Source organism: Lissotriton vulgaris, chromosome 8 (assembly GCF_964263255.1).
Source record: "Lissotriton vulgaris chromosome 8, aLisVul1.2, whole genome shotgun sequence".
In the NCBI taxonomy this organism is placed as follows: domain Eukaryota; kingdom Metazoa; phylum Chordata; class Amphibia; order Caudata; family Salamandridae; genus Lissotriton; species Lissotriton vulgaris.
Genome location: NC_141696.1, coordinates 229,856,337 through 229,880,363, shown reverse-complemented (window position 1 = coordinate 229,880,363; position 24,027 = coordinate 229,856,337). Strand labels below are relative to the sequence as shown.

At 44.5% G+C, this 24,027-nt stretch overlaps 1 protein-coding gene across 1 annotated transcript in view; it reads right to left on the bottom strand.

Moving 5' to 3' along the window:
- Positions 1-24,027, bottom strand: part of TIAM1 (TIAM Rac1 associated GEF 1) — a 499,324-nt gene that overhangs the window by 106,598 nt on the left and 368,699 nt on the right. The window contains exon 15 of the mRNA XM_086934005.1: positions 22,320-22,411. Coding sequence (XP_086790131.1) covers positions 22,320-22,411 — 92 coding nt within the window. The remainder of the gene's footprint in view (positions 1-22,319; positions 22,412-24,027) is intronic.

The window sequence follows — 24,027 nt, the reverse complement described above, 5'->3', positions numbered from 1 at the left end:
GATCTCTGTGCTGTGTGCCAAATTTTCACAGTGTGAGCCGTGGGGCCCGTGAGTGTGTGCCGTCTTTTGTTGGTGTAGAGGGCCTTCATCAAACGTTCTGGTGGCAGAACAGTCCTATCAAGTCTGTAGGCTGGATCGTGCTGTGGGATATGCAACCATTGGTTGACTATCATCAGTTGTACTGCCCAGTAGTATAATTTAACACTCGGTAGGGCTATTCCCCCATCGTACCAGCTACGGAGTAGTTTGGAGTGTGCTATACGGGCCGGTTTCCCGTCCCACAACATTGAGGAGATTTCTGTGTCTATTGCTTTAAAGTAGGAGAGAGGGACCGGGAATGGGGTATTCAGCAACGCAAATAGGAACCTGGGGAGCGAAAGCATTTTGAAGAGCGCTGCCCTTCCCAACAGTGTTAGTGGGAGGGATCGCCAGTGTGCCACGTCTGACTTGAGCCTCTGCAGAGGTTTCAGTAAATTTTCTTCTATAAAAATCAATTATTTTGGGGTGACGTAAATTCCTAGGTATTTAAACCCTCTGGTCACTATTTGGAGTGTGCAAGCAGGAGGCAGCCCAGGTAGCTGGCCATACAATAAATATAAAAGTGATTTTGCCCAATTTATGGTGTAGCCTGATACCTCTCCATATCTTTTAAGGGCGTTCATCAGGGCCTCTAGGGAGGTGGCTGGGGACATTAAGTAGATCAACACGTCATCGGCGTAAAGGGAGATTCGGTCTTCCCAGCCCGCTTCCCATGTGATCCCGCGGATCAGTGGTTCCGTACGTATTTTCATCACCAGTGGTTCTAATATGAGTGCAAATAAAAGTGGGTATAGTGGGCACCCTGGTCTCATTCCGCGGCCTAGCGTGATCGTTCGCAATGTATGGCCTTTTGCCACCACTTGGGCTAGGGGTGCTGTATAGAGTAGTTTAACCCATCCACAGAATTTGGGCCAAACCCCATCTTTTTGAGCACCGCAAATAGAAACGGCCACTCCACTAGGTCAAACGCCATCGTCACGTCCAAGGATAGAATGGCTGCATCTTCCCGCAGCAGTGGAATGCGGTGCAGCACCCAATCAAGTCGTCGTAAGTTAAGAGAGGTGTTTCGCCCTGGCATAAAACCAGATTGGTCTGGGTGTCCTAATGTTGTGAGATGTGGCTGTAGTCTTAGTGCCAATATTTTAGCTAATATTTTCGCATCCGCGTTCATTAGGGAGATCGAACGATACGAGGACGTCTGGTCCGGTGGCTTTCCAGGTTTGTGAATTGTCACGATGGTTGCTAGTCTTTGGTCAGTTGTCAGTATTCCTTGCGATTAAGCAATCATTATACATGGGGAGCATATGGGGCGTGATCTGTCGTGCCACTTTTTTGTACAGTTCTACCGGTAGGCCATTTGGCCCCATCGCCTTTCCTGTATGTAACGCCGCTAGTGCCTTCCCCAATTCTTCTACCGTTAAGTCTCCCTCAAGTCCTTGTACGTTTTCCGGGGACAGTGTGGTTAATCAGACCCCCCAGGATATAGCGGCATTGATTAGCAAATTTAGCGGCACAAAAATGGAAATTTAGCGGCACAAATATGGAAATTTAGCGGCAATTTAGCGGCATTTTATTTAGCGGTTTTTCCTACAACAAACACAGATATCTTCGTTTTTTTAGTTGTTTAACAACATGAAACCACGTATATTTGGTCTATTTACAATGTAGACACTTTGTTTGGCTTCAAGGCTGCATATAGGACACGAAAATGTTAATGAATAATAATGCACACGATTTCAGTTTTTTGTCTTCACTTGTGCCATCGTGGAGGCGCCTTCATGATTGGTTCACATCCAGCAGGCCCTGAACCTCGTCAACACTTCATTCCCCCCCCACCCCCCCCCCCCCAAATTTAAAATTGAATAATGTAGCATCATACTCATCTGGCTCCTTATCTCCATTATCATCATCTTCGTGAATGGATGGAAGTTATTTCAGTGGAGTTAACTGTCTAAACCCAAGCCACGGGAAAGCCGCTCTCCTCTAACATTAGTAACCAAGAGGCCATTGTTTAGCCCTCCTGACAGGTTCCACACCCACCTGCGTTTTACGGCATATTTCAAACAAGCATTACAAAACAGCTGAGCAAAACATCCTCACATGCACGCAATAAAAACACAGGCTGAAAAAAGTCAAATAGCGTTTGGGAAATATGTGTCAAAAAAATATGAACAACGTTTCCCATATTGCGAAACAAAAAATCCGACTATTGCTCTTTAACTCGTCATATTCTTCGTTTTCTCTTGATTTACACATCTAAATTTCATGAACATATTTCATACTTGACACTGTATGCTTTCTTCACGTTCTTTTTAGATGAAATCATGAAGAGTACTGGAGAGAGGCGGGCGAGGGAGAGATGGGCTGCTGTTAGACGAGGGTAGAGAAGTTTCTGAGAAATGAAAAGGGACGAGGTGGAGGGTGAGGTTTGGAGGGGTAGGTGGGCGAGGGTGGGGAGACGTTGGTGTCTGGTGAAAATAGAGGATGCTGCCAAAGCACGGGGAGGCCTCGGCTGGCGCCGGTCTCCTCTGGGGCACACGTGTTGTTAGGTGCGCGGGCTTTGTCTCCTGCCTCAGTCCTGAGCCCTGAAGTTGGTCCTTGGTGAGGAGGGGGGTTCAGTTCCTGTTAGCGCTGTTTTCTCTCAGCGCGCTGCACCAGAGCAGGGAAGCTCCAGCAGCGGGCTCGGTCCTCAGCAGCACCGCGGCCGAGAAGACAGGACAGAGAAAGGGACGAGCAGAGCCCCTCCCCCGCCGCCCAGCAGAGGCGGCGAGACTCAGCCCCGAGAGCCCACGAGAGAGAGAAAGAGGGGTGAATAACAAAGCCTCATTAACAGGTGAATGGGTCTTTCAAAGACCTGTGAAGAGCTCCGTGCGGCTCTGTGTGTGCTCGGAAGCTGCCTCGGGCCCCGGCTGACACACACGAAGGGAGGGGGCGCACAGCCAATGAAAGGCCATTGTTTGTTATGCTGTCTCCCAGTAGAGAAACTTTATGGTAAATATCGCGGCCAATATTGTTATTATCGCGGCCATCGCGGTAGTTTGCCGATTTCGCGATTTTTTCGTGAATCGCGAAATCGCGAAATGCTGGAGGGTCTGGTTAATGGTATGTTGTGTAAGGATTGCGTGCTATCCTCTTCTGTCACGGTGCCTCATGGAGTGTATATACTTTCATAGTAGGTGGCCAGTTCTTCTACTACCAGTTGGGGAGTCGTTGTGTGTGTGCCATCCGCGAGTGTGATTTGGGCTATCCATCTGTCCGCTCTGTCCTTTCTTTAAAACCATGCTAGCATTTTCCCTGTCTTGTCACCTAATTCGTAGATCCTATGCAATGTATCTGTTCCTAGTTTTCGCCATATCTTCTGCATATGCCCTGTATTCGTGAGCAGCTAGCGTTAGTGTATGCGCTGTGTCATCAGTGGGATCTAAGGCGTGGGATGCCTCCGCTTTCTGGACTGCCGTTTCTAGTGAACCAAGGGTCTCCCTTTGTTCCTTTTTGTGTCTAGTGATAGTTGAGATGGCTTGTCCTCCAATTACTGTTTTATATGCCTCCCAGAGGATTGATGGGGACTCTACTGATGATAAATGTTCCTCAAAGTAGGGCACGGTTGCGGTTATTAGTGCTTTCACAATCTTGTGGTTCTTTAAATATACTGGGTAAAGCTTTTGCCGTCTAGTGGGGTGTGTGGTGTAGGTGAGCTCAATTGGGGAGTGGTCCGATATCCCTCTCGGCAGATGTTCTATAGCTGTTATTCTGTCAGGGGGTATCGCTAGAGTCAATATATAGTCTATGCGGGAGAGGCTGTTGTGTGCTCCCGAGTGGAATGTGTAGTGGAGGTCTGCAGGGTGTTTAAGTCTCCACATGTCTGTCAGCCCCATTGCGTCCAGATATTCTTTAAATACTTGGTTGGGTCTAGTTGTCTCCCGGGGGGGGGTTGGCGATCTATCGTCGTGTCAAGCACTGTGTTGAAGTCACCCCCTATGATCAGTTCTCCTTCCGGGAGGTCAAGTAATAGTTTCCCCAGGTCCTGGAAGGCCCCTTGATGTAGCGTTGGGGGGATATATACTGACAGTATATTATAGTTCCGTCCCTCCCATTGACAAGCGATTGCAGTATAGCGTCCTAGGTCGTCTGCCCATGTGTGTTTGATCAGCAGTGGAGCACTTTTATATATGAGGATGCCGACCCCTCGTGAGCCGGAGGAGAACTCCGCATATACGACCATTTTGAAACCCCAATGGTTCAGTGCCTTACTAGTCGTACCTGTTAAGTGAGTTTCTTGACGTGGTACCACTGTGGGGGCCTTCCGTTTTAGATATTGCAGGACAGGTCCCCTTTTAATGTTATGCCCTAGCCCATTTACATTCTAGGAGATGATTGTCAGTGGGGAGGAGATCAATTTTTGAAACTAGGGATTATGTCCCGATATACCGTGTTCTACCATAGTGTCCGACGTGTGAGTGTATCCATACTACTGTATTCCGCCTCTGGAATGAATCTGAACATGTGCTATTGTCCGGAATGTGTGCTAGTGTGCCTAACAGTCGTCTCGTAGGATTGGTGCATTGCCATGCAATGAAGAACCGGTGTCTTGTACTAGCTTGTATCTTTTGGTTCATTATGCCTGATAGTGTAGAGGTGTACCATAGTGTTAGCCATACGTGTACATGAAAAGCTAGTAAAACCATTAACATATAACAAACTAAGAAAACGCATTACGTTCAAAACCCATACCCCCCCTCCCTGCCCGGCGGACTAAGAACCTTCCGCCTCCTCAACTGAGCAGAGTGCTTGGTGTCCCATCTCAAGTGTATAGTTCGTGGGGGTGAGACTTCTGTGTCCTTCTTCGATCCCCCCCTCTGAGACTGTTCGTGCAGTGCTATGTAGATCAGCATGTCCTACCTTCACGAGTCCATGCCCCCTTGATCTGCATCTCATCTCGGTTGATCGTCCGTGGCTGTGGGTTAGTAACCTCCCCGTCCCCTTATTATCTTGTTCTACCTCAGGCCTTGTCCAGGAATGTATCCGCTTAACCTAGTGCGGCATTCCAGGCGCCATGTTGTAGGTTACAATCCGCATTGTCTGTAGTGCGATGGCTCATTTCTATTCCGTCTCATTGCTTACTTGCGAGCTTCCACCTCCGTTGTTTCGCTGTGTGCCTCGGTTCTTGGGTCCTCTAGCCGGTCGCCAGCCTTCCAGCCAGTCCTGTGCTTCCCTTCTGCGATTCAAAAAAACACGTTTTTCCTTCTGATTCAACACGCAGTTTCGCTGGGAAAATCATTGAGTACTTGAGTTCAGGAACTCGAAGTTCTTTCTTTATATCTTGAAGCTTCTCCGTTGTTGTGCCACCGCTGCCGTGTAGCCAGGATAGAAATTGACTTCTGAGTTGTCGATTTTTATCGGCGGGTGTATACGTACTGCCTGTAAAATAGCGTCCTGATCTCTGAAATCAAAGATTTGTGCTAAGATGGGGCGTGGCGGTGCTCCCAGTTTTGGCTTTCCTCCAGGCACTCGGTGGGTTCGTTCTACCGAGAAATAATTTGATAATCCTTTTGGCTGGAGACGATTGTGTATGAGATCTTCCACGTATAGCTCTAGGGCTGGGCCCCATGCTGATTCCGGCACACTTATAAGGTGCACGTTATTGCACCGTGAGCGGCCTTCCTGGTCGTCAAGTTTAGCTTTCAGTATGGCGTTATCGTCTTCGAGTTTTTGTACTTTGCGTTGGAGGTCCGCTGTATCTCCCATGAGCCCCGTAGTTGTTTTTTCCACCTCTATGATATGAGTAAGCTTTTGTTACCATACCACTGCTGCTCCCCGTTCACAGCGCCAAGAAACCGTTTGGTGTAAGTGCGCTATATAAATGATTTTAACATAACACCATAACAATACAGTTCAAGAGCAAGTCCTATTGGCTTTGCCAATGCTTGTGCTGTTAAGGGGACACATGTGCTGCCTGCAGGCTTCCACAGGGATAAAGGTCCACTTTAATATAACGTCCAGACCTTTGGCTGACATCCTGGGTGCGTGTCGTGTGATTGGTGACTAGTAGCAGGAGTGCATATGGTTTGTGAAAGCATGGCTGCAAAGACCCGTGGGATATATTTGGGATACCCACGGCAAAACACAGTACACGATGAAGGTTGAAGACTCCTCAGACTCTGGAGACAGGGCTCACACAATTATTAAATTGTGACTTGTTAGCAAAAGGGTGAGGATTATCTCTTCCTGATCAACGACATTTGGCTTAAGGGTGACGCGAGTCTGCAAATTCTGTTATTAAGGGGATTTTCCAGGCAGTGCCTGCCCCATTCATCTCACCTCTGAACACTCTCCAGAAAGATGATGGCAATCAGGCTTCATTGTGCTTATATTTTGGGTACTTGAGCTGCAGCCAGCACCACAACTACCTTCTGTAAGAGCAATCTCCTTTAACAAAGGATGTGTCGGCTATGTAAGAGGAAAAATCAACTATCAAAAGGAATTGCTACAAAGTTGTTTCTGAGCCCTGACAGTGGGATGAACATCGCTGCCTGGAAAAGGTTTATAAAAGTTGAGCCCAAACTATGCCACTTTCGGTTTAAAGTTCCTCACTAACAGAGGGAGTGCTGTACAGAGTACTAAAAGGACAGCCCAGGCCTGGTTTCTTTCATAGCCAGTCTCCCAGAGTGGCAGGACATCACCTGAAGTGTGTGCATGTTGCTGGAGAACGATGGATCTGCCTGTAGTCTGGCATGCTAAGATAGGATAAAGATTATGTGACCCCTCAGGAAGAGATGGCCCTGAAAGAGGAAACCCTGCCGCTGAGCCCAGAGTGTGGAACTGCCCAGAAGAAACAGACTGAACTTGGAAGAATAACCAGTGGCACCTGAATTCCTGGCCTCCCTACATATATCCACAACAATCCAAGTGAGCAGGATCACCATAGTACTTGTCAGCTAGAGCAACTACCATGTGCTGGCATCTGCCAGAGGCCAGAAAAATGGTTCCAAGTGTGCCAGGACATTACGCCTTGTGATCAAAGACCAAAGACTGCTCTGGTGTGAAGACTCCTGTTGGAGAAGAAGCATGGGGTGCTGCAGGGTCTGCACTGCTCTTGTCCAGACCCACCATACTCAAGCCCCAGTACTGAGAGTCAGAGGAAGCAGGCCTGCCAGCCCACACCATTGGAAGCTGTAGGTAGGACTGCTTGCACCATATTACAAGGAGACCGCACCTGTGCCATATTTATTTCTGAATATTTGTGCGTGTTTAGAAGTTCATAGCAGTCATCTCAAAATGTTGTAGACAAAACATGTCCTATATGTAGGATTATGTTTAGATTGAAGTACTTCACCATTTACAATAGAAATCACGGGGCTGAATAGTGCTTATTGTGTTGTGTTTGACTATTTGTGTTTTGACCCTACCACTCCCGCAAAACCTTCCAGAGAAGTCTTGGACTGCTGTCCCTTGTCAACCGGAGCATCAAGCGTGAATAGGGTGTACCTGGAAGACAGTTTGCAGGGTCATAGTAGGTCAGGCCAAGGGAAATCAGTAGTAAACGGCTCCAACACCCAGGGTTGTGGCACCTTAACCCTTCCTCAGCCCGTGGGCCCTGAGCTGGTTCTGACATATACCAAAGTCAGAGGTGTGAGCTCAAATCATACACTCTGACTTTTCAAGTGATTACTTTCTGGGATCAGTAGCAGTTGATCAGCAGCTTTTGAAACCAAGGACCACGGCATCCTCCATCAAACTCCAACAAACTTCAGTTTCTCGGACACTATTCTGAAATGCATTTCATCTTTGCTATATGACACAACTCAAGCTGCATCTCTGCTACTTTTCTCTTTAGGAGGCATAGGAAATTGAGTAACAGTCAGGGTTTGGGCTTACTACTCCCTCATGCAGTGGCATGTTAATATAAGTATTTAGTTGATATCAAATTCATCTTTGCGCTACACTACACCTCCTTAAAAAATTCTACCTACCTAAATCAGATGCAGTGATAAAGCTCCTTTCCGTTGTCAAGAAATGGAGGTCTATCAATTTTTATAAATTAAATCCATCAAAGACAAAATTCCTTTTTACGCCAACAAATTATTGAGAACTGAAACTCTGGGCACAGTCCACAGGTTCACACCTCTCCTCCCTGCTAAACTTAGGGTGCTTTAGGGGGGCAATGGTCGTTTTTAGGTTTCATCTGAGACAGCGCATGCGCTGCATGCCGTCTCGTTTGCAAGAGATATTGTACATAACAAGGGGCATGCAGCCCGCCTATTGCTTAACATTTGTTGGCAACATGGTCCCTCTTATTTACTGCCTTCTAATTGGCCAGCATATGCTGGCTTCACTTCCTCTTCTTTTGGCTGCAGCATGGACCAAGTACCGATTGCTTGAGCTGGATTGCTGTTCTTCTGCTGATCGCACTGGGATTGAGGTACTACTTTTGATTTTCTTCTTCCCGGTCGTCCTTATTGAACCTATTGCCATTGTAGCTATGTTTTCCTGTGCTTCACACACTGCAAAGAAGCCCTTTTCTCCTTTGAGATGGATGTTTATTGTGACGACATATGTTATCAGCTGTTATTGTGACAACAGGTGTTATCTGCTGTCAAATGTATTTTCAAGAGGACAGACCTGGATGCAATTGCTTTCTGTATGTAATAGGAATTTTTGCCAAATGTCATGCTTGTTATTTTCAAGCATGCAGAGATTGTCTGATTTGCATTAAATCATAGGGGTGCTATGCCAAAAATAACAAGCACTGGCAAAGCAAACAGGATTCGCCTTTGAGACTACTGGCTGCCATTAATTCATGCGTACAGCATGAGCATTGCGGACTTGGGCAATGATTTGTAGCCATGCTGTATAGCAGTGTGGCTACAGTGCAGCACAGCTGAAAATAATAACAACAAAACTATAATGCATCCAGAGCTAGTGCACTTTAAAAAAAAGTGCATTAAGCCTGGCGCTTTCTTAAATATGTTTTAACTACACTGCAAATCACCCGCGTTGCTGTACAGCATAGCTACAAAACAAAGCCAAAGCCAATAGCTCTCAGAGGAGAGACCTATTGACTTTGCTAATGCTCGTTTTCACAGAGCCACAGCAGGCTCTGGACTTCCAAAGCAAGGAGTACTGGGCGAGGAATGGTAAAGTCTCACCTTGGGTTTCATTCGTATCAATACGCTGGGTGATGTTGTGGCCCGCATTACGCCAGCGTTAGTGTTTTTTCTGTGCTTTAATTTGCTGTCTTGTGCTTTCCTGTTCACCACGGTCCCCTACCCTCACTCCTGTGCCCCCAAACCCTGACTAACCGAGTTGCTTGCTGCAGTAAGATCTTCATAAAACTTGATGTAGTTAGTAATTCAGTGTGCACTGTTTTAATCAAGATGAGATATTACCACATATTAAATGCGAACTTTGAAGAGGGAACACACCTTAAACCAGACGAGTGTGGATCCGGTTTTTGACAAGCTTCGTACTGTAAAGTTAATTTATTTAGACCGAAAATCCTTCAAGAACAGGAATTTCCCTCTGTTAAAACTTGTTTAACAGTCACCTGCTCCTGTTTTCTTTCATAGAGGAGTCACGCAAGAGGAGCAGGCAGGCACACAAAATTAGAATGTAATCCTCTGAGACCAGTCCTTGGAAACAAGTCATACTGTTCTCAGCACAAAGAAAATGGTGTACGAGCATGGCCACTCAACAGTTCAAGGTATAATGCGCGTGTGATACCCTGAAAAAGGATGATGTGAATTAAAATAGAATTAATCGCAACATTTTCTCGAGTGCAAACACTCAAAGACTATACGCCTTTAGGAGGAACAAACACATTAAGTATCCAAGCAACTTTGACCTTGCTGGTGTATACAATGTTTTATTTATTGTTTTGCAAGGACGAACAGAATTAGGTGTGATGCATTGCCAGTTGTCAGGACCTAATAGGGTTCTAACTGATGCCTGCAAAGCCAGGCTGAACTGGAAACGGACGGGGCAGAACTGAGAGTAATGAAAGGATGCAGACTTGTGCCCGCTCCAACACTACATGAGGAAAGGAGATTTTGGTCCTGGCTCCTTTGTGGGCCTAAGAGTGCCAGAAAGGGAGTGGAAAATCGGTGTAGGCCCTTACACGTGTTTATTTTGTTTTGTATAGTGTGAACCTGAATCAGAGGGACGCGGGAGTGTTCTACAATTAATGCAGATACATACAATAGGTATCAATACACAATGTGAAACAGTGGGAAAATATATACAGAGCTAACTGGTAAGCTACAAACAGGTGGTCACCTGTGAGCCAGTGAGGGTCGTTCTTGTGGTCCTTAATCCAGGTTCACCATTTACAATAGAAGATTTTTTCATTTTGCCTTTGTGAGTCTCCCTCTTCTGGTTTGAGGGTGCAGAAGGTCCTGTGGGTAGAACAAGTCGTTGCATTTGCACAGGAAGCCAGAGGACTGGTGCTGGAAGTTTTAATGCAGAGTTGTGGGAAGCTTCTTACAAGTTGAGTCCTGGGACAGGGGTCTGTAGGCCCAGTCCTGAACACATGAAGACTTTTTTTTGTTAAGATGGCGCCGTTACAGGAGCGTTTTCTGAGAAGCCTGCTAGCACTACAGCACGTGAGCAGAACCTAAACCATTAGTTAGTTTACTTATCTTTTCTTGACGTTTGTTCCACCGAAAGTAGCTGCTGGTGCTCACTTGCTTCCTTTCAGTGGAAAATATGATTGCACTGCTATCCCAATATGGGTGTTTTGTGAAAGATGGATTCATTCAGCAGTACATAGCTGTGGGCTGGAAATGTTGCCAATATAGCAGGTATTTGGATTTTGCAAAAATACAAACTATGAATTGTTGAAAAGGTTACATCATCACGTACAGTATCAGCCCAAGTATTATAATTACCATATGGAATTGTAGGCCCACTTTGTCATTAGGATGCAAATCGACAGCATCACAATGCCCAATGTATGTCCAGCAGGGCTGGCTCCAAGCCATATTTTTTGGATATGTGCATAACATATACACATTAAAATACATAGTCAGGGACCGTCCTGATGAACCTTCATTAGCCATGTGTGCATGGAGTCATTCTTGCCATGTTATAAGGATATTGCAAGCTGCCAAGGAGATCCAGGTTGATATAAAGGAGGTGGTTGGAGGCAGAGTTCCTTCCCAAGATCCCATCAATATCCATTTAGATATCATTGGGGAACTCTATTCAACATAATACTGGACAGAGTATCTCGATTCCCAGAACTTCTGTAGTAATTTGAGAGGGTCACGCTTTTGTAAATGAGATCTGCCTGTTCCAGGTATGTTGAAAGTAGGTTGAATTAGTACTCTGTATACAGAAAACAGTATGAGTCATTACATTTCTGTAAAATAATCAGCTGGAGTACTTTAATATAACTTCTTTTTAAAGACAACCTCGATGTTTAAAATGTATGTAATATACAGACTGGGACTCCTGCCCTAATATTGTCAACTCCAGTAGTGCAGTAAATAAACCAACACGCCTGCCAAACCTTTAACTGTTTCAAGGGCTCAGAAAGCTCTTTTACTCTCAATTTGCTGACCCAGCAACATGCACATGATCTCGTGTGTCAAGGGAAAAATACTACAGTTGCGGAGCTATTTCCTCATTGCAACTTATCAGTGAATATATAAATAAACGGCAATAAGGACATGTAACTGACAAAAAAAGAATTTCCACCACCATAGATTTTAGATCTCATCAATGACGTAATCTGTGAATTCATTTGCAAAGAGACACAGAAGTGCAAGTTATACAACTGGCATGCGCTGTTTCGAAAGAGACATTGTATATACTTTGTGGGCTTCAGCCCACCTCCAGGCTTCCCATTTGCTGGCTCCATTGTCACTCTCCTATTCTTTTCCCCCCATTTGTCCATGGCATGCATGCATCATGTCTCTTCCTGTGGTTAGCCCACACCCGAGAGCATGAACGAAATACTAATATCCATCCACTGCTTCCATTTAATGACCATTTTAGGAACTTATTTTTTCTTTGTTTAAGAGCCCGTGTCAGGAGTGCTTGTGTTTTCACTTGCTCCAAGCGCTGTTGTAAACAGGGCTGTGAATCATGTTCTAATCTCTTCACATTTGCTGAGCATTGAAAGACCAAGATCAAACCTTTGATTCTGTTTTCACAGGGCGCCTGTTCTGTGCCCCAGCCCTCTCCCTCATTGCGGTTTGAGCCTTCCCCATCGCTGCCTGCCTTCTCCGTCCATCATTGTGTTGAACCTGCGCAGGCGGTGCCACCGTATTCAGAAGAGGCAATGCAAGCTTTAGGGTTGGACTGCTCGCGTCCTCACATCCACTCACGCTGTGCGGCGCGCTTGGCGAAAACATCCAGTCCAGTCTTCTCTTCTTTTTGGCAGGATAATTACAGCTCTTTACAGTGAGGACCCGATTACATTACACAAGTTCAGATTCATTTTTTTAGGCATGGGTGATTAACCGATATGCCAATAATCGCAGGATGTTGAGTTAATGCCAAGGCTCAAACCTGGTTTTGCAGTTCCAAAATCGGCTGCTCTGGAATTAGGTCACAACTCCTTTGTTACCTGACCCATTTGAACTCGGTGAATTGGGTCTCTGTTGGCATGCTGTATTTTCACAGGTGGGCTTAGTCTGACCAGACTCCTTCCCGCAGCAGGTTCCATAACGCAGTTTACCACCACCAGTCACCCAGGCCAAAAACATCCTTGTGAGGCACGTAGCATTCCGGCGGTCCTGTGGCTTCCCTTCCTGTCCCTGTGTCAGAGGACCTCAGTTATTCGTACTGCGGATTCAGTGGTTGTTATTTGCTGCGGTTACTGTGTGCACAGCGTTCAACCTCCTGAGCTGACAACTGGAAAATCTGGTCTCTACTCTTCTAACCTCCAATCCTGGGGCTACGAATGCAGTAAATGACTAACCTGAAGATGGAGACTGACTTGGGGCTCCACACCACATCGCCCTTCCTCCAGACAACATGAGATTTAGCATGGCTGGTATCACTAAAGGCCTCCTGGAGGGCAAGGCAAAGCCTACAAGTCATTATGGCTAATTAGAACACAGGCAGGAATGTTGGGAGTGCCCTTGAAAAAATGGAGTGCTCCAGGCTTCTAATGACCGGTAGAAGCCTGGAGCTCCAACATTCCAAAGGTTCCAATCCCCTCGGGCTCCATGAGGCCTTTGTTTTACAAATAAGAACATTCTGCTCTCTAGGAGCGGAATGTTCAAATAGTCCTAGAACCCCCTGTAGTGGGTTCTATTGGCCATTAAAGGCCCGCTCTCTTGTTAAAGGCGCTTGCCTTTGGCTCAGGCATTTAACGCTGGAGCGGGACTTTAATGGGCCAGAGAACCCGCTATGGCAGGCTCTAAGGAACTTCATTATATATATATATATATATATATATTTAATGAAGTTCCACTTATCAAGTATTATAGGAATGTTGCACTCAAAGGAGTTCCCAGCTACACTACTCTGAAGAACAAGGACAAAGGAGCAGTTCCTTTATAGAGTCACAAAACCCCAAGGTGACTTGCAACAGCCTGGTAATAAGTTGTAGAAGGTATTTTATTCCTCATACTACAGGGTGACATTGCACAGCTACCTCAAATCTCTTTGAAATCAGTCTTTACTCGCTCCTTTTATGAAAAATACTCTGGCTGCGAATATATAGAAGGCCTGCAATCCCTGCAATGAGGTTGGTCTCTAATGTCCTTATTGCAACCTAGTTGTGATGTTTCTATATGCTTGTAATAGAGGAATTACTTAACTGCTCAACTTTAATAAGTTGTTACAGCTGAGTAGTGACGTTGGAATGCCTGCAGACAGAGCCAGCAGCCAAAGAGAATAGCAGGTCATATGGCTTCGTTGCAGCTACAGTTTTAACAACTGAAATGAGAACTATCTTTTCATTCTTCTGATCTGTTTTTCTTAAATGAATAGTGATAGGCAGAAAGGTGCTATTTATGCCAACGCGTTTATTTTTGTGTGTCAACATAGAAAGAGTAGTATCTTGCAACATTTCTCTAAGCATGCAGATTGGCAGCATTTTTTTAAATCTGACTTGCATTAAATTGATATTATCTTTTAGCAAAATATTACTAATTGCCTTTTGATTGGTTTAATTTCGCAGTACAGATTTTGCCTTTATTCTTCACATCTGCAACTATGCTACGACTTTCAAATGAAAGAGCAAAACATCAAGTATTTAGGCAATGGAAAAGGGTGATGGTGGGACCATGTATTATAAGGAATAAAATGATCTCTGCTGTATGTTAAAAGGCTGTTGCAAGTCACCATAGATTTTCATAACCTTACAAAGGAATTTAACAGTTTGCCTTCTCAATAAGGACACTGACATCCGCGATGACATGCAATATCTTTATAATGTATGGCAGGGATACGTCATCCCATATGTATTTGTTTTAAAATAATAAAAAGGCTGGTCACTTTCAAAATTGGCTGTAATTGAACATATTTAGTAACCAGCAAATTGATTTCTGCTTTCTTGTCATGAACTCAGGATGCATAAATGTCACCAATTCAACTCATTGAATTTTCAGGATAAAAGTTGGTTGAGAACGAAGATGAAACGGTAGCGGTTAATTTCAACTTCTTAATCAGCATCTGTAATTTGGATCAGTGATACTCTGTCTGCTGGTGCTGAGAGCGATCTTCTGTCCTCACACCTCGGCTGTAATAAGGTACAACAGTATAGTAATCATGTTATGTTCTTATTACTGGGTATTAATGATGTTACAACTAGATTGTAATAAAATCAGTGAGAGGATTTTAAAGGTTATTCCTTGCTTCCATGTATTGTCCACCAAAGATAAAAATAAGAATGCAAAAATAGTACGTGATCAAGCTCTACTTTGCTTCAGTTCTACCATCATCTTATAGGGCTGATAGGAATTTGTCGGCCAACATCATTAACATTAATGTGACCATTAAGGAAAAAGACAAAGAAATCTGCAACAGAAGAGCGCCTACATTACTCTAAGGTCTGACCACTAGGTCAGTCGCTTCCAGTCAAGAGATGGGCATGTTGTTTTCTAGTTTATTCCCTGCGTAACGGAACTCTGGGAAAGTGGTCTTCTTGCCTGTTCAGGTCACTCCTCTATTTAGCACAAAGTAAATGGGTGGGTTATTGTCAGCAAAGAACATGGCAGATGTAAGGGGAACAGCTCAAGGTGCAAACATTATTTCCAAAAGTTCCACAAGCCGACTCCAATCCGAATGGTAAGATTGAGAATGATGTGAATATTAAAAATGGAGCTAGCAATACTGGTTTGCAACATGGGTAGTAAACAGTAATTTGTTATCCTTGTAAAAGTAAGCACATGCACAGCAGTATTGGTTCCTCAATGTACAGAAAACCGGAACGTGGACTTGCTGCACTTGCAGCTTGACAGTTTCTCAAAAACGAGAACACAGGCAGCAGTAGTATTGCTATAAAGTAATTGTGGAAAATGGAGAGGTGTAAGAGACGGTGGAGGAGGAAGTATGACACAGAGGGTAATGCATGGAGGCTGAGGGTTTGATAGCAGGAGTGTTAGCTGCCAAAATGTTTCCTCTGCTTGCTCCCACAGGAAACACTGGTAGCAGCTGAGTAAATGCTGATCCCAATAGCGAAGCGCAGGCAGGAAGTATGGAGGGTGGGAGCAGAGACTAAGCGAAACAAGACTCTTGGGCCAAGAAGTACTATGTGGGCACTCAGACACTAATACCAGCATTGGCAAAGCCAACAGGTCAGGCTTTAAAGGAGAATTGTATGATAATGTGAAGCATGACAAGTAAATAGCTTGGGAATGTATATTTATGTAGTTGTGTGGAAGCAAAGAACTGTATCATAATATTGGTGTAGGTTAAATAGTCAAATGACAGTTACACTGTCAAGCCAGACCTCAAAATCCATGTAGGTTAATGACTGCGCCTCCCATCTGTGCCAGGGCCAGAGAAAAAGAACACAAATTATCTAGTATCTAAGACACTTCAATAGCATTGTAATGTCATGTGTGTTCCCCTGAAAGTACAAGCTCAGGCAGCTGGAAAAATAAACAAAATGATCACAGCGTGTGGAGGGCAATCACTTTTTGTGGGAGAACACAACTTCTGCCGAATCAAAATACTTTTGTCTTCGCCGTAATAAAAGCAGAGAACAGACGTGCATGGGTTTAAAGGGTGCTTTTAATTTGCACCCCACAAGCAACGGAGATTAACACAATATTTTCTATCATGACGCTGTTGTCTACTGCAAGCATAAAATTGCACGCTGTATTCCAATCAGCAGTAAAAAACGAACTATACTTTTTAGGGCCTTGTCACTGCAGGAAGGATTTCCAACAATTTTTACGGGATGTTTCGAAGTTTTCCTTCCTTACTTTTAATAAGGCTTTTGAATATATATTACTAATGTTTGGCTCCTTTAATCACCTTTATTTACCAAGTAACAACGTTATTTGGCAGCAAAAATGAATACCTGCACCTCGACAACATTCAAAGGCATTTCTATGATGGGTGACAGCTCAGTGAAAATTAGTTGCAGAAGCAGTAGACATGTCTTGTGAAAAGTTTAATTTGGCAAAAAGCATTTAAAGTTTCTTCTATGAATGTTAACTGCAATTCACAGTTTCTATTAGAAGATTTGCAGAACTTTTTTCATCGAAAGCACAATTGTACATATTTATCATGCACATTTCATATATTGGTTTGAGGTCATTCAGATTACCAAAATGTTTTTTTTTAATTTCAATAAGTTTTTTATTGTTTTTACATACACATAAACGTACACATAAAACATACACTTCTCATGGAAAACTCGTTACAGGGTTTCAGCCAAGGTTCGCTGATTTGTGTGGCGCAACTTTTACAGATTTTTCCGTGCAAGGGTGACCCCCTTATCCAATTGTTAAACATAAAACTAAGATTTTATTTAGATTGGGACTCTATAGAAGAGAGCACCTATGACTCTCGCCTTATTCTGAACTGCACACACCACCACATCTAGTCATCATCACTACCATTATAACACAGGCCAAACACAAAAAAAGGTAAAACAAATAGGACATTCTAGGATAATAAAAACAAAAGAGATATGTAAACAGGCACCCAGCTTCAACACTTGCTAAGTACAGCACAGGCAATGTACTCGCCAGTTATCAGACAGAAGCAGACACTGCAGCATTGTTTGCCACACGCTCACGGACATGAGCGGAAGATAACAAGCCCCTGAGGTGGCACTGGCAGCACAACTTGGAGGAGGGTACTGCTACTGTACAGCATGCTGAGCCCACCACAATCTAACAGCATGCCTCCTCTCTGGGAGGACAACTTGTCATTATGCAGGCACAATGTGTGCCTCCATCGCACATATTTTGTTCTGTATAGGAGGCTTAACAGCTATGCAGGAAGTTAACATTAAAAATAGTACATAAACAACGCACCCTGCAGGCATTTAAGACCCTTGCAGTGATGTGCAGGGTGCATCTACCCAAGGTGCATATGTAACTGCTTGTTTACGGTTACCTTTGGATTTAAGGATGACCCTCCGCAGTCCGCTCAGTAGTGCAGGAGTACACACCGAGGGAACTCCCATGCGCTGCGTGTTCCTTCCAGGCCAGGGAAGGAGGTGTAGACAGGAGGTGTAGACAGGAGGCGAGATGAGACATGCTCTGCCGAGAATCATCCTGCAGCAGATTCAGGTTTGTTAGAATGATACACAGTTCCTTGGGTTCAGGGAGAGCAAAGGCTGTTTTTCTCCCCCCAGGCGGAAAAAAAACATAAATAAAACTTGCTTCTGCACATCCCGTGCAAGAGCGGAGCACTCACTGCAAGGGCCCCCGCCGTTCAGTCATTTACACCTTCCAGCGAACTATGTGAAGCCAAAAGATATGTTTGAATCACAAAGTAAGATCCTTGGTCATATGTAGCACATTACAGGTCGGGCGCGGATCACGAAAGACCACTTGTCCCCATATCCATCCTCAGACCCGATTTTACCGCCGGAAAATCGGGTCGGTATAATTGAATGAGACTCTGGATGCAGCAACAGCCGATGCTCGAGCATCCCGGAGGAGGAGGGGGGGGGGGGCATTCAATACTCTCCCATTGCAAACCTATTCTTCCCTCTATTTACCACCTGTTCCGAGCAGGTGGTCAATGGGGTATTAAACTGCTTAGCATGCCGTGTGAAATCTGCGTGGTAGTTCCGTGTCGGCCGTAATTCCACATTCTGGGGTCTATCTCGCAACAGGTGGAATCCCATGTGGAGATACTGGCACTAGCAGAATCTCTGCATGAAATGAATCTAACTTGTAATCAGGGCGATAGTGATGAACAGACATCCAAGTATTTAAAAGCGCATAGTTCGAACCAAAGCAACGAAACAACTGACATAACAGAATAGGATTTTAAAAGTGGAAGAAAGTTCAAAAAGCACAACCCCAAGCACGGACTAGCAGTTGTCAATAACAACGGCTATAATCAACAGCCTATGCAAATGTTTTATTTCCTGTGCAGATGATCAATAGTCGACTCAACTACTTTTTAATCCTGGCTTCCCCTATTTGACCGAAATGGTGTGATCCTGGGCAAATTAATCATTCTGACGGAGTTGACTTACCTACAAAAATCATAACCCTAAAGAGTTTAAGAAGCATTGCCCACCTACCGTGAGTACACCTTTCAGTAAACTTTGAGAAGAGAGAGCCTTCGGGACAGCTTCAGAAACCACCGAGCCTTTCAGACATGGGGATTCTGCCGTCTCCAGCTTCCGATGGTCGCTATCAGGAGAAAGGCTCCCAGGGCACGAATGCCACAGCCAGGAAACGGAGGCCAGAACTCTTCCTTCCTCTGCTCGCCCACTGCGGTGGCAGCTGCACGGCCTCACAACCTATACACTGCGTCAACAAAAACAATGCCCCAGCAGCAGCTAATTTAGCTCTCCAAAAATGGACACAGTCCATCACGAAGCGCTTTCCAAATTCACTTGGCACAAAAAAAATAGATTCCGTTCTTTTCAGAGTTCCCTTTGTGCTTCTGAAGCCGAAAACCTCTCCAAAAAAGCAAGCCACAAGCCTACAAAGAGGTTTGTAAATGGGGGCTAAGCAGCGATTTGATTCAAGTTGCACTTTTGTGACGAGATGTTTCCAAGGGTGTCCAGTGAATAGTTGAGAATCCTTTACAAACTAGATTAAAGTCTTTTACAAAAATTCAATGTACGAAAAGTAGTGCAAATCATTTTTTAACGGGACAGATTCCAGCATGCTGCCATTAGTAAAGTAATACATATAGGTTCTCAAAACGTTTGTTTAAACAAAGCAATCCATCAAACCCATTGAAATATTATGGAATACGCGTGCTATCAACAGTAGTTAACACTAAACGAACTGGGTAGTCTGCGGAAAATAGTGCGATTTCAATTACACACAGGGTAACTGCTCCAACAGCATCTTCCTCTGCCTTACTACCTCACAGGACACTCTCAAAATGTATTCTAGCTACTACCGTTGTCAGTTGACCTGGAGCAGGAGATTCAGTTGCAAGCGGGCTCCCCACTGCTCTGCAGGGTGATCTGACACACCGCTGCTTAACACTGAATATACTCTGATATGATCTCTCACTTCGCGTTAATCCAGATTTAAAACTATGAACATACTTTGACAGGACCTCTTAACCTCTCTCTAATCCCGGTCTAGCCCTATGAATATATTTGATATGACCTCTTAACCTCATGCTAATCCGCATCTAAGACTATGAACATGCATGGCCTCTTTACCGCCTGCTAATTCCTGTCTAGCACTATGAACATGCTTTGATGACCTATTTACCCCTCGCTAATCCCTATTCCTATGAACATGCTTTCAAATGACCACTTTACCCCTCGCTACTACCTGCCTAGCACGATGAATATGCTTTGCATGACCACTTTACCCCTCGCTACTCTCAGCCTAGCACTATGAATATGATTGCATGACCACTTTACCCTTCGCTACTCCCTGCCTAGCACTATGAATATACTTTGCATGACCACTTTACCCCTCGCTACTCACTGCCTAGCACTATGAATATGCTTTGCAGTGACCTCTGTACCTCCTGGTAATACCAGTCTAGCACTTTGATGACCTCTTTACCTCTTATTAATCCGTCTAGCACTACGAACATACTTTAACATGAACTTTGTACTTCTAGTTCCTCTCCGTCTAGTTCTATGAACATGCTTTGAAATGGCCACTTTACATCTCGCTACTCTCCGCCAAGCACTATGAGCATGCTGTGACATGATCTCAACCTCTCACTAATCCCTACCTAGCAATAACCAGTTTTGACTGCAATTCTCGTGAATCCCCATCTAGCACTAGGAACATGCTTTGGCAAGACCTCTGACCTCTCGTTAATCCCTATCTAGCACTATAAACATGCTTTGAGATGACCTATGTACCGCTTGTTAATCCTCATCTAGCACTAGGAACATGCTTTGACATGACCTCTGTACCTCGTTAATCCTCATCTAGCACTAGGAACATGCTTTGTCATGACCTTTGTACCTCTTGTTAATCCCCATCTAGCACTATAAACATGCTTTGACATGACCTCAGTACTTCTTGTTAATCCCCATCTAGCACTATAAACATGCTTCGACGTGACCTCTATACCTCTTGGTAATCCCCATCTAGCACTAGTAACATGCTTTGGCATGACCTTTTAACCTCTTGGTAACCATCATCTAGCACTAGGAACATGCTTTAAAGTGACCTTCGTACCTCTTGTGAATCCCTGTCTAGCACTAGGAACATGTTTTGTTATGATCTCTGTACCTCCAGCTATTCCCATCTCTAGCACTAGGAACATGCTTTGATATGACTTCTAAATCTCTTGGTAATCCCCATCTAGCACTAGAAACATGCTTTAAAATGACCTCTTGTACTTCTCGAGAATTCTCGTCTAGCACTTGGAATATGCTTTGACATGACCTCTTTACCTCTTAAAAAAGCAGCAAAAGAATGATCAATCCTCACTAGAACGAATACTTTGTTAACACCAAAATATCAGGGCTGTAAGTGTGCTGGGTCCCTCCGGGTCTTGGACCCAGTAGTTTTTTAGAACGGACACAGAAACGGGTTCATATCGGGCCCTATAATCATGTCCTAAACTTTACTTGGAAAAACACGGACGATTTCAGAACGATTAATGTAATAAATGTTTTAGGTATACCCAAGTCAGTGATTAAATTGCAGTTTGTATTTCACACTGAATCTTACACGCCGTTTTTTGTCGGGATGCTGGGTTTATGTATTTTTTGTTCGTTCAGCATGTTATTCTTGTATAGTACATGCTTTGAAAGAGACGCTTCCAGCTGAGGCAAAAGGCAGAGTGCGAGGTTCTCGCAGTACCTGTCAGTGGGTCAAAATTTGTTCTGAATACATGGCCATCCAATCCTTGGCTTTTCTCCGAAGCGCACACAACCATTGACAAAGCCAACAGTCCTGGCTGGTTTTAGGTATACCGTATACACCAGTTGATGTGTTATTTTATCTGGATGCGCTAACAATGCTCAGAGAAACACCAAAATACCGGTCGGGTAGTACACTATGGGAATCACTAATTTAGTTTACGTGGTTAAGCCACACCTATAACTTCATAGGCCACTCCCCATTTACAGGACCGCTACCCCCCACGCACTATTTTAATCCTACCTAAAGCCCTGTATAGGGTATACAAGGGGAATATGTTAAAAAGCAATGTAGTCAGACGCCAAGGATGTTTGACATAAGCATCAGCAGGCGATGGAAATCCGATATCTCCAACTAGACACAACCTGAACTACCCCTCCCTTTCAGGAATGCAGTCTTTTAATGTACTATAGTTATTAGCAGGCGACACTCAGCAATACGTGTTAACTATAAGACAAACTCAATCCAGTGCACATTTGAGCAAAATCTTCTCCACTGAAATGTGGCAATCGCACACATCAGGCCAGCTGGCAGCACCACCGCTGGAAGCGCACACGAGTGCAGTACGGGTCATGGCATCATGGCATTGTGCAGCAGACTGGAATCAGCCCAAAATGTAATAATGGAGTCATTGTTTTTACTATTGAAAAAAATAGCTGTATAGATGGAAACAAACTCCCTAAACAAGTGTTTATCATAACATCAGAGCGCATAGTGGAACCCACAGTTTGACATTAAATCTAAACTTTAAAAGAGTGGCGATTTTACACATTTACTATTGAATGGAAAGACTTTTTAGAGGCGTTGGGATAAACCCCAGTTCCTTACCTTGCTTATTTTGTCCCCCTCGTCCGACAGCTCCAGCTGCACGTCGACGTCCTCCGGCGTGGCCTCGAGGCTGCTGTCCGGCTCGGTGTAATCTGCGTGCCGGAAAAGGGAGAACAGAGAACGGGGCATGAGTGACGTGGACAGCCTCCAGCAGCACAGACAGCAAGAACCGACACAAACACGGCGCTCCCCGCACAGACAAGGATCAAGCATTCCTCTCAGGTGAAGGCGGCCTGAAACATCAGCCGAGAGCACGTTTCCATGCAGACAGACCGGGCGCTGCGTAGGGCGCGCGCGGTGTCAGTTGTCCTACTTCTATATTCATGAGCCAAACACCACAACAATGGCTGCGTAGAGCAAGAGTAACGAGACAACAGCACGCGCGGGGCTGCAGAACTCTGGGATAAAACCGTTTCTCTCCCTGTCTCCAGCTGCTCTACCTCCACCCACACCCGTTTGTCCAATCATACAGCGTGAGAGGGAAACCACTCCAGGTGCATTCCTAAGGCCGGCACACGCTGCTCTGCAACTTGAGAAGCGGGAAGGTGTTTGGGAAAGTCCTCAGGTAATAGTAATACATACATTTGGTATTTGAAATACGTTTCCAGTGCTTAATTTGTGAAAAGAAAACTAAGAGGAGTTGGTCATAGATTTTTTTTAGGATCCCGCCGCCGACACTACTATAGGCTTATATTGCAGAGTGTGAGAACTACATCGTTATTTCTCATATCAAACTTTGGCCCAGAGCAATAAAGAATACGTACATGACAAAATGGAAGCGGAAGGTAAAAGCAGAGGGAAAAAAAAGTCAACAGACCGAAGTGGTAGGATTGCTAAAGTCAATGATCAGATGACCCACTTGAGCAGGTGTGGGAACCCAGGGCCGGGCCCAGAGATCTTTAATATGCCATGGGTTTAATTAGATCACATCGGCTATTCTGTTAAGGCTATATTTGTCGAAGAAGTTGGCCTTTACTTTGCGCTCTTGCCCTATACAGGCACTGTTATTTTATGTGCCGTCTTCTGGTTGGGACACCTCGTACTTAGAAGATATGTTGGTGATGGGTTTGTTGGTTGAGAATAACTAAGTCAATGTTCTGCTGTAATGATGAGGCTTACTGGTGGTTCACAGTCGGGAACAGTTTCTCTAGCTATTGGATCTCCTCCTCCATTTATTTTATTTCTTTGAAAGGTGTGATGACCGTGAATCTAATCCATTCTTGGGACATGGTTTATGTCTGTAACTTTGGATTATTGTACTTTTGGGTGACTGGATGTTTGTGGCAATGCGTCCTAGTTCTTCAATTTAGTTTGCTGCATTCTTTAATATGGCAGATTGTGTTGTGCTATGACGTATGTATATACTAATTACACCTCAAGACTCTCCCGAGTACAAGTTGATCTAAAATGAATATTTTGTGATGGTATATATCTTACGTGCGTCTCAGAAATGCCAATAAATATTGCAGAAAAGGAGGCAAGGGGGGGGGGGGGGGGGGGGCCTTGGTATTCATTAACCCCAGCATTTGGCAGCATCAACGGTGAGCACGAAAGATCAATGTTCAGCCCCCCTCACTTAAGCCCAGATAAATTGACAGTAAGAAGACTTACTTTTGGTTTGCAGAAGCTCTTGCACTCCAGTTGTGCATATCCTAGTGATCATTGAAGAAACAGGACGTTACTTCTTAATTCTGTTGAAATTAAGGCT